The following is a 14,914-nucleotide window of genomic DNA, read 5'->3' as shown; positions in this document are numbered from 1 at the left end:
TTTCTGAGCTTCTAGATTCTAGGGATACACAGGAGCTTTTTACAGCCTCTGTCCCCATGTGCCTCCTTCCACAGACTCTCTTGTTGGGCTTCTTGGTCTGTCTTTGCTTGAACCAACCATCACCCCTCGACTCAGGAGACAGAAGTTAATACCTCTGCCCTCAAATGCTTTTGACAAATGGCACCCTGGCAGCCACCTCGGCCCTGGGAAGCTCCTGTGCAGCTGATCCTTCAAGGAACCATCAACAGGTCAAAACGCACAACCACAGGCCTTAGAGAGCAAGGTTTGTACAGTGCCCTCTGGTACTAGCAAGCTGCCCTAGAACAGTGAGCTCTGTCTTCACAGCCATTGCTGAGCAGCGGGTGTGAGGATGCAAACAGGGAAGCTCTCTGCCTGAAATTCTGCAGTCCTCCCCGCTCCCTGTTTTGTTCTCCTGTTTGCTTTAAGTTTTTAGAGTTCTTAGATTTCAGAGTTCTGAAAAGGGTGGTTCTGACAGTTTTGCCACCTTATTTCTTGCTTTTGTAGAGGGACGGAGTCTTAGATGTCCTAACTTCCCATGTTCACTGCTGTCCCCTGGGCACTATTTCTAGGGGTGGCGGTACGACAGACATTATGGACTGCTTCCGTCAATAGTCATCTAACCCTTTTCGAGGGCCTGGAAAGTTGAAAAGTACATTTCCAAGACACATATGCACCCTGGGTTCAGAATGTGATTTGGGTTCTGTCAACCAGGGGTGCTTGTGTGAGATGGATTCAGAGCTGAGTCACATGGAGAAAGAGGCAAGGCGGGGGCGTCCACCTCGCGAGTCCGTCCACAGCAGAGGCGGTCTGGCTCCGGAGCCTGCAGCTCCAGTGGCCATGGATGCAGCTCCCTGGGCAGGTCAGTTCTGATGTGAACAATTTGGGAGTTATGGGGTTGGCCAAAAAGTTTGAGTTTTTCACAAGATGTTACAGAAAAACCCAGTATTTCTAGACTTTCAGCCTGGAGTATATGTCTTTAATGCTGCTAACAACTCTGTGAGCTAAGTATATACCCTTACTAAACAAATCCCTTCCTGCTTAAAACACCTGGAGTGGCTTCAGTGGTCTGTAGCAAAGAACCCTGAGAAATTCAGATGTAGAGTTACAAGCAACCTAAAGGTTCATTCACAGGAGACCAGGTACAGTGGTGCACCCTGTGAAGACCCATGTAGGTGCGAAATGTAACAAAGTAGCTAGAAATGCGCCAACCGAGAGATGACCATAATATGTCAGCTGAAACATGCAGCACAGATCCATACACGATCCCATTTTTGTAAAGTGAGTTTACAGACACACATTTGTACCTGTAAAGCAGTGGTTCTCAACCAGGGGCTAGCGTGCCTGCTCCCTCTCCTGGCTGGGGACATCTGTCACTGCTTGGAGACATTTCTGGTTGTCACCACTGGACGAGCACTGTGCAATCTAGCAGGCGGGGCCAGGGATGCTGCTGTTGTCCTGCACAGGACAGCTCCCAACAAACAAGGATCTGGCCCAAAGTACCAACAGGGCTAAGGCTGAGAAACCATGATTTAAAGAAAAATACCCAATTGTTAGAAAGCATATTTTTAGAGGGTAGAACGGAGCAATGTGCTAGGAGTTATGTCACTGTTTATACACAAATATTTTATTTTCTCCCAAAGAACCATGACTTTTTAGTTGAAAAAATACAAATAAGGAACAAAGCAAATAGCACCACTTTTTTCAAATAATAAAAACAGCAAATGCTTAGTGTACAATATTCAGAAAACACAGAAGTAAAGAGGAGATCAGTTATGATCCTTTTGCATCAGCTAGAACTCTGAAGCAATAGAACCCAACTGGAACTGATTTAAGAAAAGAGGAATCTGTCCTAAGGGTTTTAATGTGTCATGGAAGCCAAGGATATCCAAAAGGACGCTGCTGAGCCGTGAGATGCTGGAACCAGGAGGCTGAAGGTGTCACATCCTGTCTTATTACCTGGTCGTCTCCCTGTGCAAGTGAATAATCCTCTGCCTCCTCCACTTCTTTCCTGGTCAGTGGCCCGTGTCAGAGTCCCCAAGATCACCTCCACCTCAGGTTCAATGATTACTTGGAGGACCCACAGGACCCAGCCCAGACTCACACTCACAGCTGTGCACAGATTTATCACAGTGAAAGGATTCAAAGCAAGATCAGCAAAGAGAAGAGCCCTGTGGGGCCAAGTCCAGGGGACCAGGCGCAGGCTTCCAACAGTCCTCTCCCGGCAGAGTCACATGGTGACAAGTTGTAAGAACACAGGAAGCTCTCCAGGGACTCGGCACCAGGGTTTTTTCTGGGAACTGGTCACGTAGGCGCCCTTTACCTAATACAAATCCAAACTCCCGACTCCCAGAGGGAAAGCAGAGTTCAGCATAAACCACAGTGTTTGCACCAACTATTCAGGCACAGTACGCCTCTCTTACCAGCTCTGGGAACGATGGGAAGGCTCCCTCACGGAATCCAAGTCCCCAGGCACCAGCCCCAGGCCTCCTGGCCAGCAGCCTTGTGGGCACGGCCCCTCAGGCCTGCCTCGCCGGCTCTGTGCTGCACAGCACCTGGCTCTGTGAGCCATGTCTCTCTCAGCTCCAGTTCCGAACCCTGGCCGAGATCGGGTGCCTCCCCGGACCAGCTGGCAGTGCTGAGGGTGTCGTGGGGCTGCTTAGTGCTCGTGCAGACGAAGGCGGGGGCAGACCCTCCCCATCCGCTGTGCACCCAGTCTCACAGTCTACAACCTTCACTTGATACTGTTGTTCAGAAAATCCTTTTTATTGCTCAAAATTTCATCCATCTGGGCGTGCACACACACACAACTGTGAGCAGGAAAGGGGGCTCCTGAGCCCCTCGGGAGAGAAAACCAGCAGGAGATACAGGTTGACTGCACATCTACCACGGCTTCATCTTTATTCTCCAGACAAGCTCTCCTGGTGCCTCCGGTTGTAAGGTGCCATTTTAAACGTCTCCACAACATAGAGGCCAGCAGGCCCATGAAAAGATGCTCAACATCGCTAATTATTAGAGCAATGCAAATCAAAACCATAATGAGGTATCACCTCACACCGGTCAGAATGACCATCATCAAAAAGTCTACAAATAACACATGTTAGAGAGGGTGTGGAGAAAAGGGAGCCCCCCTACACCATCGGTGGAAATGTAAATTGGTGCAGCCACTGTGGAAAACAGTATGGAGGGTCCTCAGAAAGCTAAAAACAGAGCTACCATGTGATCCAGCAATCCTACTCCTGGGCATATACCCGGAAAAGACAAAAATTCTAACTAGAAAAGATATATGCACCACAATGTTCATAGCAGCACTATTCACAGCAGCCAAGATACGGAAGCAGCCTACGTGTCCATCAACAGAGGAATGGATAAAGAAGATGTGGCACATATATACACAATGGGATATCACTCAGCCGTTAAAAAGAATGAAATAATGCCATTTGCAGCAACACGGATGGACCTGGAGATGATCATACTAAATGAAGTCAGAGAGAGAAAGACAAATAGCATATGATATCCCTTATATATGGAATCTAGAAAAAAATGAAATGAATGAGCTTATTCACAAATCAGAAACAGACTTACAAAGAAAACAAATTTATGGTTACCAAAGGGGAAAGGGGGGACCGATAAAATAGGAGTATGGGATTAATAGATACACACTACTACTACAAAATAAACAATGAGGATTTACTGTATGGCAAGCACATGGAACTATATTCAGTATCTTGTATTACATATACTGGCCAAGAATCTGAAGGTGTACACCTGAAACTAACACAATATTCTAAATCAACTATAGTTAAACTTTTAAAAATGTAAAAAAAAAAAAAAAGTCTTCACAAATCACGTTTCATAAACAGCTGCAGAAGCAGAGTCAGAAGGTGAGAGTGGCCTCCACAGAGTACAGGCCGATAACGACATGCGTTTTCTGTTGGGAATCCATCTTCATCATGAAGTCAGGAACAGAGCCGCTTCAATGACGATAGATAAATCAGAGCATTTTACATTCTCTGAATCGGGCTTGCAGGTCTCCAGAGACCTGTCTCAAAAAAGAAAACAACAGAGCCCCAGATGGCCTGACAGACCCAGGCTGCTCGCCATTGGTTAGGCGCCTGCTGGTGCTTGTCTGGGAACCAGAGACAGAAAAACACACTGCTGGCAACGTGGGTGTTCCTTCCAGATGCAAAATAAGGTTTGTTTTGGACAACACAAAGACTACTTTTTTCTCCAACACAGAAGAATACGTAGCTGCTAGCTAAGAGGTTAAAAAACAGGCTCAAAGACGTCTGTTCCTTCATGACAAGCACAGCTATCTCCTTGCTAGCTCAACACGTGCAATACAAAATGAGAAACTGAACAGATTCAGATGCACTTTCAAGTAAGTCTCTGGCCGTTTGAACGCTGGCTTCCTGCTATCTGAAATCCAAGAGCCAAATGGGATCTGAATAATGGGGGAAAGTCGGGGTTACAGTATGTGCAATCCATTTTTCTGAAAAATGTTTGATCAATCTTTTACATTCATCTTTGAGTTTTAGAAGATGCAGTTGTTGTTTTTTTAATCGACTTGTTACCTGTCACATGGCTCTGAAGCGGCACCACAGGAATAAGAACAGAGCCCGACCCCGCAAGCCCCTCGTCTATTCTCGGGACCACAATTCCTTACCTGTTCTGTTCTTCCACTTCAAAGTTTTTGTTAGAAAGGATCTGCTTTAATTATTGACTGTAATACACTTTTACAGCCTTTCCCCTCAGACTTCACCCCCAAGTTGTATGTCACAACACAACGATCGATATAAAGACTATATCTGGATTATGAATCACGACAGTCAAGTGAACACGTGTGAATCCCACCTCCCAAGTAAAAACGAGGGGACCAACACTTTGCATCTCTCCATTTTACTTTCCAATTATTTTTTAATATACACAGTAATACACGAGCAGGTGTTCTGAAGTTTTAATTGGATAAGATTTATAATCTGAGTACCGGTTTCCTACCCCCCACCCCTACCCGCCACCTCCTTGAGCTCTCTACGGAAGCTCTTCTAACTGCCTTTCCTAACAAGAAGTAATAGCTTTACTGAGATATAATTCACATACCATAAAGTTTACCCTTATAAAAGGTACAATTCAGTAGCTTTTGAGTATACGCACAAGGCTGTACAACCACCAGCATGTAATTCCAGGACATTTTCATCCCCTACAAAAGAATCCTGTACCTAGTCGCTCCCTCTGAAACTTGATCCCCCCAAAATCGAGCTCCCCTGCGGAGTTTATGCTTAACCTCTCTATCTAAAACTTTATTCCCTTCCGTGTCCTGCTCCGTTCCCCTCAGGATGGAGGAGCATGTCAAAGGGAAGGGGGGACTGAAACTGAGCAGGACTCTGTGGGGCCTTCCCGGGTACAAAAGTCCCTCTGTGTCCCGTTTCTTATTTGTAGACAAAGGCTTTAGTCTCCTAGGCTTTTCCTGAGTTCCTAAGAGCAGATCTGAGCAGGGAGGGGGTGAATGTGGAAAGAAAGGACAAGCGGTCCAGAAACAAGAGTTCAGCAGTAACAGAGTCCACGTTCCTCTCAAGCGGTACACAGAAGAATCTGACGCATACCTTTCAGCGGTTCTGCAGGAACTAAGATCCCCGCCCAGGTGGGCGATGGTGACGACAGGCTGACCACGAGCTCCAGACCCCAGACTGGCTGGACCCAGAAGGCTGATGATTAAGATTCCCGAAACACCACCCTGTTTCCTCACCTCCAACCAACCCGAAGGATGTACACGAGCTGATCACACACCCCGCAACCCTTTCCCCTCTCTTTCTCTTGAAAACCCTCCCTGAGGGGACAGATGTATACATACAGCTGATTCACTTTGTTGTACAGCAGAAACTGGCACAACAGTACAAAGCAATTATACTCCAATAGAGAGCTAAAAAAAGAAGAAAAAAAAAGGAAACCTTAAAAAATATAATTAAAACAACAACAACCACCCTCCCTGAGAGCCCTGGGGAGCTGGGGCCTTCGGAGTGCGGGCCAACCCTTCTCCTTGCTGCTGCGGTAGACGCTGCACTTTCCTCCACCACAACCCGGTGTCTGCAGACTGTTGTCGCCTCAGCAGGCCAGCGGACCCAAGCTCGGTTGGGGCACACCGCCCCCAGTCCCTGGCAACCACTGCTCTACTCTCTGATGCCATGGATTTGCCTTCCCTGGACGTTTCACATAAATGGGATCATATAATGAGTCATCTTCAGTACCTGGCTTCTTCCCGTTAAAAAGATACAATTTTTGAAACAATTTTTTCTTTTAAAAATTTACATGTTCGTGGCAGAACGTGAAAATACGACAAGAAAGGATGAATAAACTTTAAGTGTTCTCCCAGAGATAACTGCCGTTATCTGTATAACACTTGTAGAAAGTTCTTTTTACAGAACTGGAATCGCACTAGACAGAGTGTTTCAGAACCTGATTTTTGACGATGTTGTGTGCACATCTTCCCCACTGCTTTTAAGTCCATTTGCTCCAAGAATGATTTTCAAGGGCTTTATAATATTCCCCTGTACACATATATCATAATTTAACTGATTACCCTATTACTAGACATCTCTATCATTTCTGGTTCTTTAAAAATAATTTTAAATGAATAAAACATAATAAACTTGCTTGAAATTATATCCTCATAGGCATTCATGATTATTTCCTTGAACTAAATACCGAGAAACGTATCTCTGTGTTGAAGGATATATTCCACAGGTGGCACCGTGGCTGTGTTCCCAGGGGCCGCCCATGCCCTGGGCTGGGTGGTCGACACGGGTGATTCATCTGGTCAAGGACACAGGCACGATGTAGCAAGTTTTAACAGGCTGAGTTGTAAAGTTTTAAAGGCCTCCCATTTCAAGTGTCAAATTAAAACAGAGCAGTACTGAAGTAGAAAGAAATAGGTAAAGTGACACCCAAGTTCACTTTTATGGGAAACATAATTTGAAAATAGTTTGGCTGAAAATGGCCAGGGATTTTTACTGCTTTCAAAGTCACTGTATTAGTTTTCTTTTGCTGTGTAACAAATTCACACAGACCCAGTGACTTAGAACAACACCTGTTTATGACTTCACGGCTCCTGAAGGTCAGAGATTAGCAGGTGCAGCTGGGCTCAGCTCAGGGTCCCCCATGGCTGAAATCCAGTGTCAGCTGGGCGTCACCTGCAGGCTCTGGGATGAATCTACCTGCAGGTTCATTCAGGCTGGTGACGAGTTTTGTGGTTGTAAGGCCGAGTCCCCACTTCCTTGCTCTCAGCCACGGGTCACATCAGCAACTGGAGGCTGTTCTCGGGGCCTTTCCAAGGGGGCCCCTCCCACCTCCAACCCAGCAGCGGCTGTCATGTGACAGGGTTAGGCCCACCTGGTAACCTCCCTGTTTTAGGGCCAATCCATCACAACGTTAACGACGGCTGTCAGATCCCTTTTGCCACGAACATCACGTGATCATGGGAGAAACACCAGGGAGCAGAGGTCACGGGGCATCTGAAAACCCTGCCACCCAGCCCGGTGCTCAGTGCTGGCTACACATGAAATCAGCAAGGGAGCTTTTGTAAAACATGCCGGTCCCGACCCCAGACCTGAGGACTCAAGATCTCACAGGCAGGGGCCCCGGCAGCACCGAGAACCTCAGATTGGGAAGTCACACCTGAGCCTAAGAGAACCAGCGTGTTGTAAAAAGTTAGAAACACACAGACACGAACAATGGACACACTAATGGCCTGAGGAAGAAACGTCCACTGTGGTTGATCATGTAGGAAAAGCAAACAATCTGACCCTAAGGAAGAATCTGGGGTCCTCTCTGGTACCTCCAGATCCCAGTAACTCCACCTTACTAGCTTTCTGTTGCTGCAAAATTGCTACAAATCCAGCAGCTAAAACAACACCCGTTTATCGTTAGCGCATGTTCAGTGGGTCAGAGGTCCCGGCGAGCCCTGCTGGGTCCTTTGCTTCAGACATCAAGGTGTCACCGGGCCAGGCTCTGCCCTGAAGGCTCTGAGACAGAACCCACGTTCAAGGTAACCTAGGGTGTTGCCAGAACGCACCGTCTTGAACGTGCCGTATGACCTTGATCAAATTGCCAGTGTTGGCCACACAGTCCAGGGCACGGCAGGGCCACCCGGGAACGCAGCCAAGGTGCCGCCTGTGGAGGGCAGGGTGGTCGTGCCTCATCCTGCTTCCCAGGAGGTCCCGGGACCTTGCCAAGATGCGGGGCTGAATTCCACACCCTCATCACTGCTCCAGGTCAAGGTCCCTCAGCTAAGGGCGCAGGGGGCCAAGCCAGCTGGGCACACTTGGCCTCGCTGGGGCCCAGGGGCATCAGGACAAGGAGAGAAAGGGTGACAGACCGCGCAGCACCGGCCCCTCCCCTTCAGGACTGCTGGGCGCCCCCGCGGCACCTCCCGGGAGTCCGCAGGACCTCGGTGCTGCGAGGCTCTCGTGCTGCAAAGTCCTGGTTTCCTCGCTGGCTGTCAGCGACTCCTCACGCGTCCTCTCCACCTTCAAACCCACCGATGGAGCAGGTCCTTACGCTTTGGAGAAAACGCTCAGCTTTCACGTGTTAGGTCCACCCGGGGAATCTCCCGTTTGTCACATATACAGAGGGAGACTCCGTAGGACGAGGGTCACTGGGCATGATTCTTAGAATCCCACCCACCCCACCCGCCACCTTGGTTTTCTGCCCCTTTAGAACGCTTCCTGGTTCTTGAGAGATGGAAATCTGTCATAACCCCAAAGAGGGAACTAAAAGCAGATGAAGAAAGGGAGTCGCACGGGTTCCGCGGGCTGGACGGGATACAGCTCAAGGCATGACTAGCACCAAGCCCGTGACTGAGGGGAGTCTGCAGGGCCTTCCTGGACGTCTGACTTTTCCCCAAAAGGAACCAAGGAAATCTGGGCTGAGCAGACTGTCTGGAAGGGTCTCCTTTCGAGGAGAATCATTCCAGGCTCAACGCAGGCCTCACCCCACAGCACGCGCCTGTGCGTGCTCGGCCGCCCGGCCCCAGGACACCAGGAAGCTGGGCTTGGGGCTCGGCCGAGGGCCTGGCCTGCTGTTCAAACCTGTGGTGCTGCTACACAGAGCGACCACGGCAGGTTACTTAAACTTCAAGTGATCCATCACGAAGGCCATGACCTCCGAGCCTGACGTGAGATAAACACGGATGAAGATGCCAGAGACCTCACCTTCTGCAGGTGAGCCGAGCCAACACCAAATATCACCTCTCCGACCTTTGTGTTAAAACTGCATGACCGACATTCCCAATCCTCCTTCCTGGCTTTATTTTTCTCTCTGGTACATTCCACCTGCTAATATGCTACATATCTTACTTCTAAGTTTTAATTAATTGTCACTCCCCATGAGAACGTAAGTTCCATGGGGGCAGAGATTTTGCCTGTTTCATTCCCAGCTCTTAAGTACTAGCAGTACCGAACTGGCGCCTCAACAAGAATTCACTGAATATAAAGAGAGTTCTGACCTAAGCCATCACACTACATGTTGGTGGGGTTAAAAGAAATCATCTTCAGTCAAAATTACATAGTTACCGGTTTTTTAAAAGATGGTTTTTGAACCACCCGAGTTTTCTACAATTTATTTTTGGCTTCCCAAGTCGGAGGGAACAAGCTGTAGGGGCTTGTCTTAGACAAACTGGTCTAGACAGAAGATATTTTGTGAAGAGTGAATAAGTCAGACACATGATTTGTGTTTTTCTTTAAGTTTACAGAGATTTAACAATGAATAAAAGATACTCTTCAGGCAAGATGAGTCTGGGTTTCATCCAACGTGAGATGCTTTGAAAACTAGTTCAAGATGTTCATGAAACAAAACAAGTGAAACAAAACCAACTGAAACAAAGCGCTTCAGCAGGAAACGCCTTCTCACCCTCACCACTAGAAGTACCTCGTCTAATCCCTCCCTGAGACCTAGTTAGAATGACATTCCACGTTCAAGGGCTGATTCCTTCGCAAACGTTGTCTTTTCATATCCGTCCTAGCACGTCCCTCAGCCCATGTCTGTAAACCGGGGAAATGACACTGCCATCGACCGCCCGTGAGCTCATGGGCCCGGCCGCGGTCAGACCTCGCGCCTGGCTGGTCAGTCCTTCCCAGCTTCGCTTTTCTGTTACCAGGCCCACTCCCTGCACCCGGAACCTCCTGTGACCAGCTGTCCCCCCGACTCCTCACCCTCTCCCGTGTCCTGGCAGGTCGGTGGGGCTCACGTGCTGAGGGACACTGTTACCCAGACACTTGCCTTCCTGAGATGTTTGAACCCTCGGAAACGGCGGAAGCAGCGGAGATAGGAGCCAAAAGAAAAAACGACGGGTCAGAAGCACCTTTGGACCCTGGGAGCCTCTATTATTGGTCATAACCCTGATTTTTTGTTTTCCTTTTTTAACAGAAAATGAAAAGAAGGTAAGTCACAGAAACGGGACACCTCTTCTTGGGCAGAGTCTGAGTTTGAGATGCATGACTGCTGCTGTTACGAAGAGAATCCCAGCTGCTGCCTAGCCGTCTGGGCTGGTTCTCCACCGAGACCCTGTTTTCTTGCCACCCTCAAAAGCTGGAGGTTGGGAAAGGAGTGTTGCGGTGCTGCTGGCTTCAGAATTTTTACAAAAATGGGGTAAAGGCATGGGAGGCTGGGCCTGAATAAGGAGAGTGGAGGAGCTGGCAGTTTTAAAGAGGGCATCTGTTTAACGGGAAAGATAAACCAATCCAACTTATAGAAGAAAACACGGGAAGATGTTTTCACGATCTTGGAATAAAGGTTTCTTAAATAGAAACAAAATGCAGTAGTCATCAAAGAAGGGACTGATAAATTAGACAATTAAAATGAAGAACTGTGTTCAACAAAAGAGTGAAAATTCTACCACGCTGGGAAAGGATATTTGTCTATTTGATAAAGGACTTGTATCCAGAGTATATAAAGAACTCCTGGAAGCAGTAAGGAAAGAAAGACCATCTGATCTTAAAAATGGGCAAAAGGCCTGAGCAGGCATCCCAAGAAGAGACAGCCAGGACGTCCAATGAGCACATGAAAAGGAGCTCAGCCTCATCCTGCAGCAGGGAAACCAAGTCACAGCCACAGTGAGACCCCACGTCACACGTGTCCAAACGATCAGGAGCAAAAAGACTGGCAACAGTAAGTACTGGGGAGAAGGCAGAGAAAACAGAAATCTCATCAATCACTGGTGGGAGGTAAATGGTACAACTGCTTCGGAAATCTGTCCGGCACGATCCACCACACTTAAACACGCACATCCTGTGGCCCAGCCATCCCATTTCTAGGTATAGACCCAAGAGAAATGCGCACGTGTGTGTTCCGAGAGGCGTTACGAGAACATACCAGCATGATTTACAACAGCCCCCGAACTGGAGGTAACTCACCCGCCCATCAACAAAAGAATGGATAAATAAATGACAGTGTGATCACACAACAGGCTACTGACTGGTGAAGAAAAGGAAGAGACCACAGCTACAGGAAACGACATGCATAAATCTCAGCGACTTACCTTAAAAAGACAGATGGAAATACTACAGTTTTTACTTCCGTTTATACAAAGTTCAAATGCAGGCAAAACAGACACGGCATTTAGGGACTCACACTCTTGGAGACAATGGGAAGGAACAGAAAGTACCGGTGGGAGTCGTCAGGGAAAGTGACAACGGTCTGGGGGGCCTGGCAGTGCTGCACCTCTGGACGCGGCTCCACGGGTCTCCACTTCGAGTAACTCGTGAAACTGATTTATACTCGATGGACTGGTCTTTATGTATACTTCACAATAAAAACCCTTAAAGTTACATTGGGTATTACTTCCTTGTTCAGCCTCCACAGAACACAAAAACTGACACTCTTCAACTAAATGCAAACAACTCCTGAAGGAACAGAAGAAGCTGAAGGTCCACCATGTGGGGCCTTTACGTGAATTAGGAAAAGGCCCTCTCTTTGGGAAGACGATTGGCAAAAGCGGTCTCCTTGGGCTGAGCAGCCTGTCGGGGGCACTGCTTGGAGGGTTTATGGCTCCTCCGAGCAAAGGAAAAGGCCCCTCCCGCAGGAGACGCAGGCCTGTGTTGAAGTCACGTCCGCTGGGAGTTCAGCCCCACCCGCCTCTCTGACAGGGTCCTCGGGGCAGCAGAGACACCACCCTCCTCGGCAGCCCTACCTGGGAGAACAGGAACCGACAGTGACAGGCACCCTGGCCCGGCCCGGCCAGGGTACACGCAGCACACAGGACCCCGCCCGCCCGCCCGCCCGCCCGCCGGCGGCCCCTGCCCTTACCGCATAGCCTTCCGTCTTCCTCTGACACCACTTCAGGAGAGCGTTGCGCTTGGAGCCGCCGTACTCCCGAGCCAAGGCGGCGAGGGGGTCCCTTCTTTCCACACTAGTTAGAAAGGAGAGCACACAGTGAAGAGAAGATGCTAACTTTTAGAATCCACAGACACACAGGACATAACTAACTAGATCAGGAAAGCAAAAGTCGAGTCCTATCTAGTGAGACTCTAAAGAAACCACCAAATCAGTCCCATTAACAATACACTTTTAGTCTCATGGTGTGAAAGAGAAATTAAATTGTGCTTCTTGGCTCTCACAAGTCTGGGGAGACGGTTTTTCTCTTCTTAATACATCTGCTGCTCCTTCACTCTAGCCTCGTACTCACTTATCAACACTCGCGTGCAGCTCACTCTAACTAAAGACACCTAGAGAAAACAGTCCACACGTCTCAAGGCTACACTTACATCTACATAACATATAAAAGCTGGATTGGAAGGGCATTTTAAAGACACAGACTGGCTGCTTATGGGGACGTGATGGGAACAGAGATGAAAAAGAAAATCAGTAAAACTGACTCAAAGGTAGGGGGGGCCTGACACTGAAGGTGACACTCACACCCCTCCGTCCACAGTGCAGGAACTCGACTCTGAGCACCTGCTCAGCCAAAGGAAGTGGTTTCACTAGTTTATACCACCTCATCCCAAGAGCTTAGGTGCCCCAGCCTCCGCTTTCTGTAGACATGTATGTTACGGGACCTAAAATTATCCAAATACTAAAAAGGGACTAAAGTGCACACAGTGTCTTCCACACTGCATATTATGAAATGCAAGTTACACTCCTACAGCACCTGGAACAGAATTCTGTCTCCCTACACCACGCTAGGAGTCGAGCCAGAACAGGAGGCGGTGCACGTCTGCAGTAGCAACTGCAGCAACAGTTTAAGAGTAACAGACAAATGCTCTAGGACAGGACCTACATGTGGGATCTGAAAAATAAAAGAACTAGTGAATATAACTAAACAGAAACAGACTCACAGATACAGAGAACAAACTAGTGTTTACCAGTGGGGGGGGGCGATACAAGGGTGGGGGATTCGGAGGCACAAACTGCTGTGTGTAAAACAAATAACCCACAAGGCCACACTGCACAGCACAGGGAACACGGCCTGTATTCCAGAACAACCGTAACTGGACCAGAGCCTTTAAAACGTGTGAATCACTGCTGTACACCTGAAACTTATATAACACTGTAAATCAACGACACAGTTTTTTAAAAAAGAGTAACAGGATTTACTCCCCGATGTATATATCATCAGGGCACACATGCGCGTGTTCACAGCAGCACTTTTTATAACAACAACAAACTGGAAACAAGCAAATGGATGTCATCAGGAAAATGGACAAACTGTGGTTTGTATGTAGTTGTAAAAACTAAAGAACTACAGACGTATGCAATAATGTGAGTGAATCGTAGGGACAAGTTTGAATTAAAAAAGAAAGAAAGAAACACAATACGTTTCCCTGTATACAAAATGTTAAACATACAATTTAAATAATACATTGTTTATACGGCGAGGGGTACAAACACACACCGTGAAAGCACAACAAAAAGCAGGGAAAGCTGAGAACAGCGGTGACAGCGGGGGCGGGGGCTGCAAATGCAGCAGCTGAGAGGAAACTTCAGAAGCAATAATTTTCTCTTCCTTAAACTAGAAGGTGGGTACCCAGGTGCCTCTCCAAGGTACTGTTATTTCTTTGTGCTTTACACATATGTTGTTATTACTGTTTTGTACCCATCCACTATTTAAACACAATGACTTTTAAAAGAGTAATGGGACACATCTGGACCTCAGGTGACTTCTCTCCCGTGTACCTGGCATATTTGTAAATTCCGGTCCACGAGGTTCTGTGGTCAGAGTCACCGTTAACGATGACGTTATGGGGACGTTGCCTGGTCCTAATTCATCACTTAGAGCCCGATTTCTAGGCCCGACAAATCAGGGAAGACTAAAATGGAGGCTTGGAAAAGAGCTTCTGCATAAGCAAACAAAACACTTACCAGTTTTCCTTAAAAGAATAAAGTTAACTACATACGATTGCAATAAGAATAATAATAATACTAGAATTTCCAAAGGAAATAATTTCTATTCTGTTATTGGTTTGTCTCAATAACATGAACATAAAAATGAAATGACAAATTAATTTCACTAATCTAACCTTTCATGATGAATGTATAATATAAATAGCATATTTACATACACACGCCTGTTTATATACATTTCTGGCATAAAGAAAAGAGAAATTTACAGAATAGCACTAATTCTGGTCCTTAAAACCTGTTTTGATTATTTAAATCTCTTGCATATAAACAAGACAGAAATGTAACATCTGGGGCTTTAAATTAAACCTCTGAAAGATATGACCTCATCTATTTGGGTCCAAATATAGGCCACACCCAAAGATATGACAATCTGAACTGAGGTATTCAGACTTTTATAAAATCCTTTTGTAATACTCAAAATGGTAGTTCCAATGTTTGTTAAAAAGCCATTACTCCTAAAGTAGCCAATTTTGTGTATTCATCTACCTGCCTACTCGTAAATATT

The 14,914-nt window shown here is 47.2% G+C and overlaps 1 protein-coding gene across 3 annotated transcripts in view; it reads right to left on the bottom strand.

The window, feature by feature from the left end:
• SPECC1 (sperm antigen with calponin homology and coiled-coil domains 1) overlaps nucleotides 1-14,914 on the bottom strand; it is a 187,088-nt gene that overhangs the window by 36,046 nt on the left and 136,128 nt on the right. For all 3 annotated transcript variants that reach the window (XM_057716152.1, XM_057716153.1, XM_057716154.1), the window contains one exon: nucleotides 12,316-12,418. In XM_057716152.1, coding sequence (XP_057572135.1) covers nucleotides 12,316-12,418 — 103 coding nt within the window. The remainder of the gene's footprint in view (nucleotides 1-12,315; nucleotides 12,419-14,914) is intronic.

Source organism: Hippopotamus amphibius, chromosome 17 (assembly GCF_030028045.1).
Source record: "Hippopotamus amphibius kiboko isolate mHipAmp2 chromosome 17, mHipAmp2.hap2, whole genome shotgun sequence".
In the NCBI taxonomy this organism is placed as follows: domain Eukaryota; kingdom Metazoa; phylum Chordata; class Mammalia; order Artiodactyla; family Hippopotamidae; genus Hippopotamus; species Hippopotamus amphibius.
Note: the sequence above shows the minus strand (reverse complement) of the source record. Positions and strands in the feature narration are given on the sequence as shown.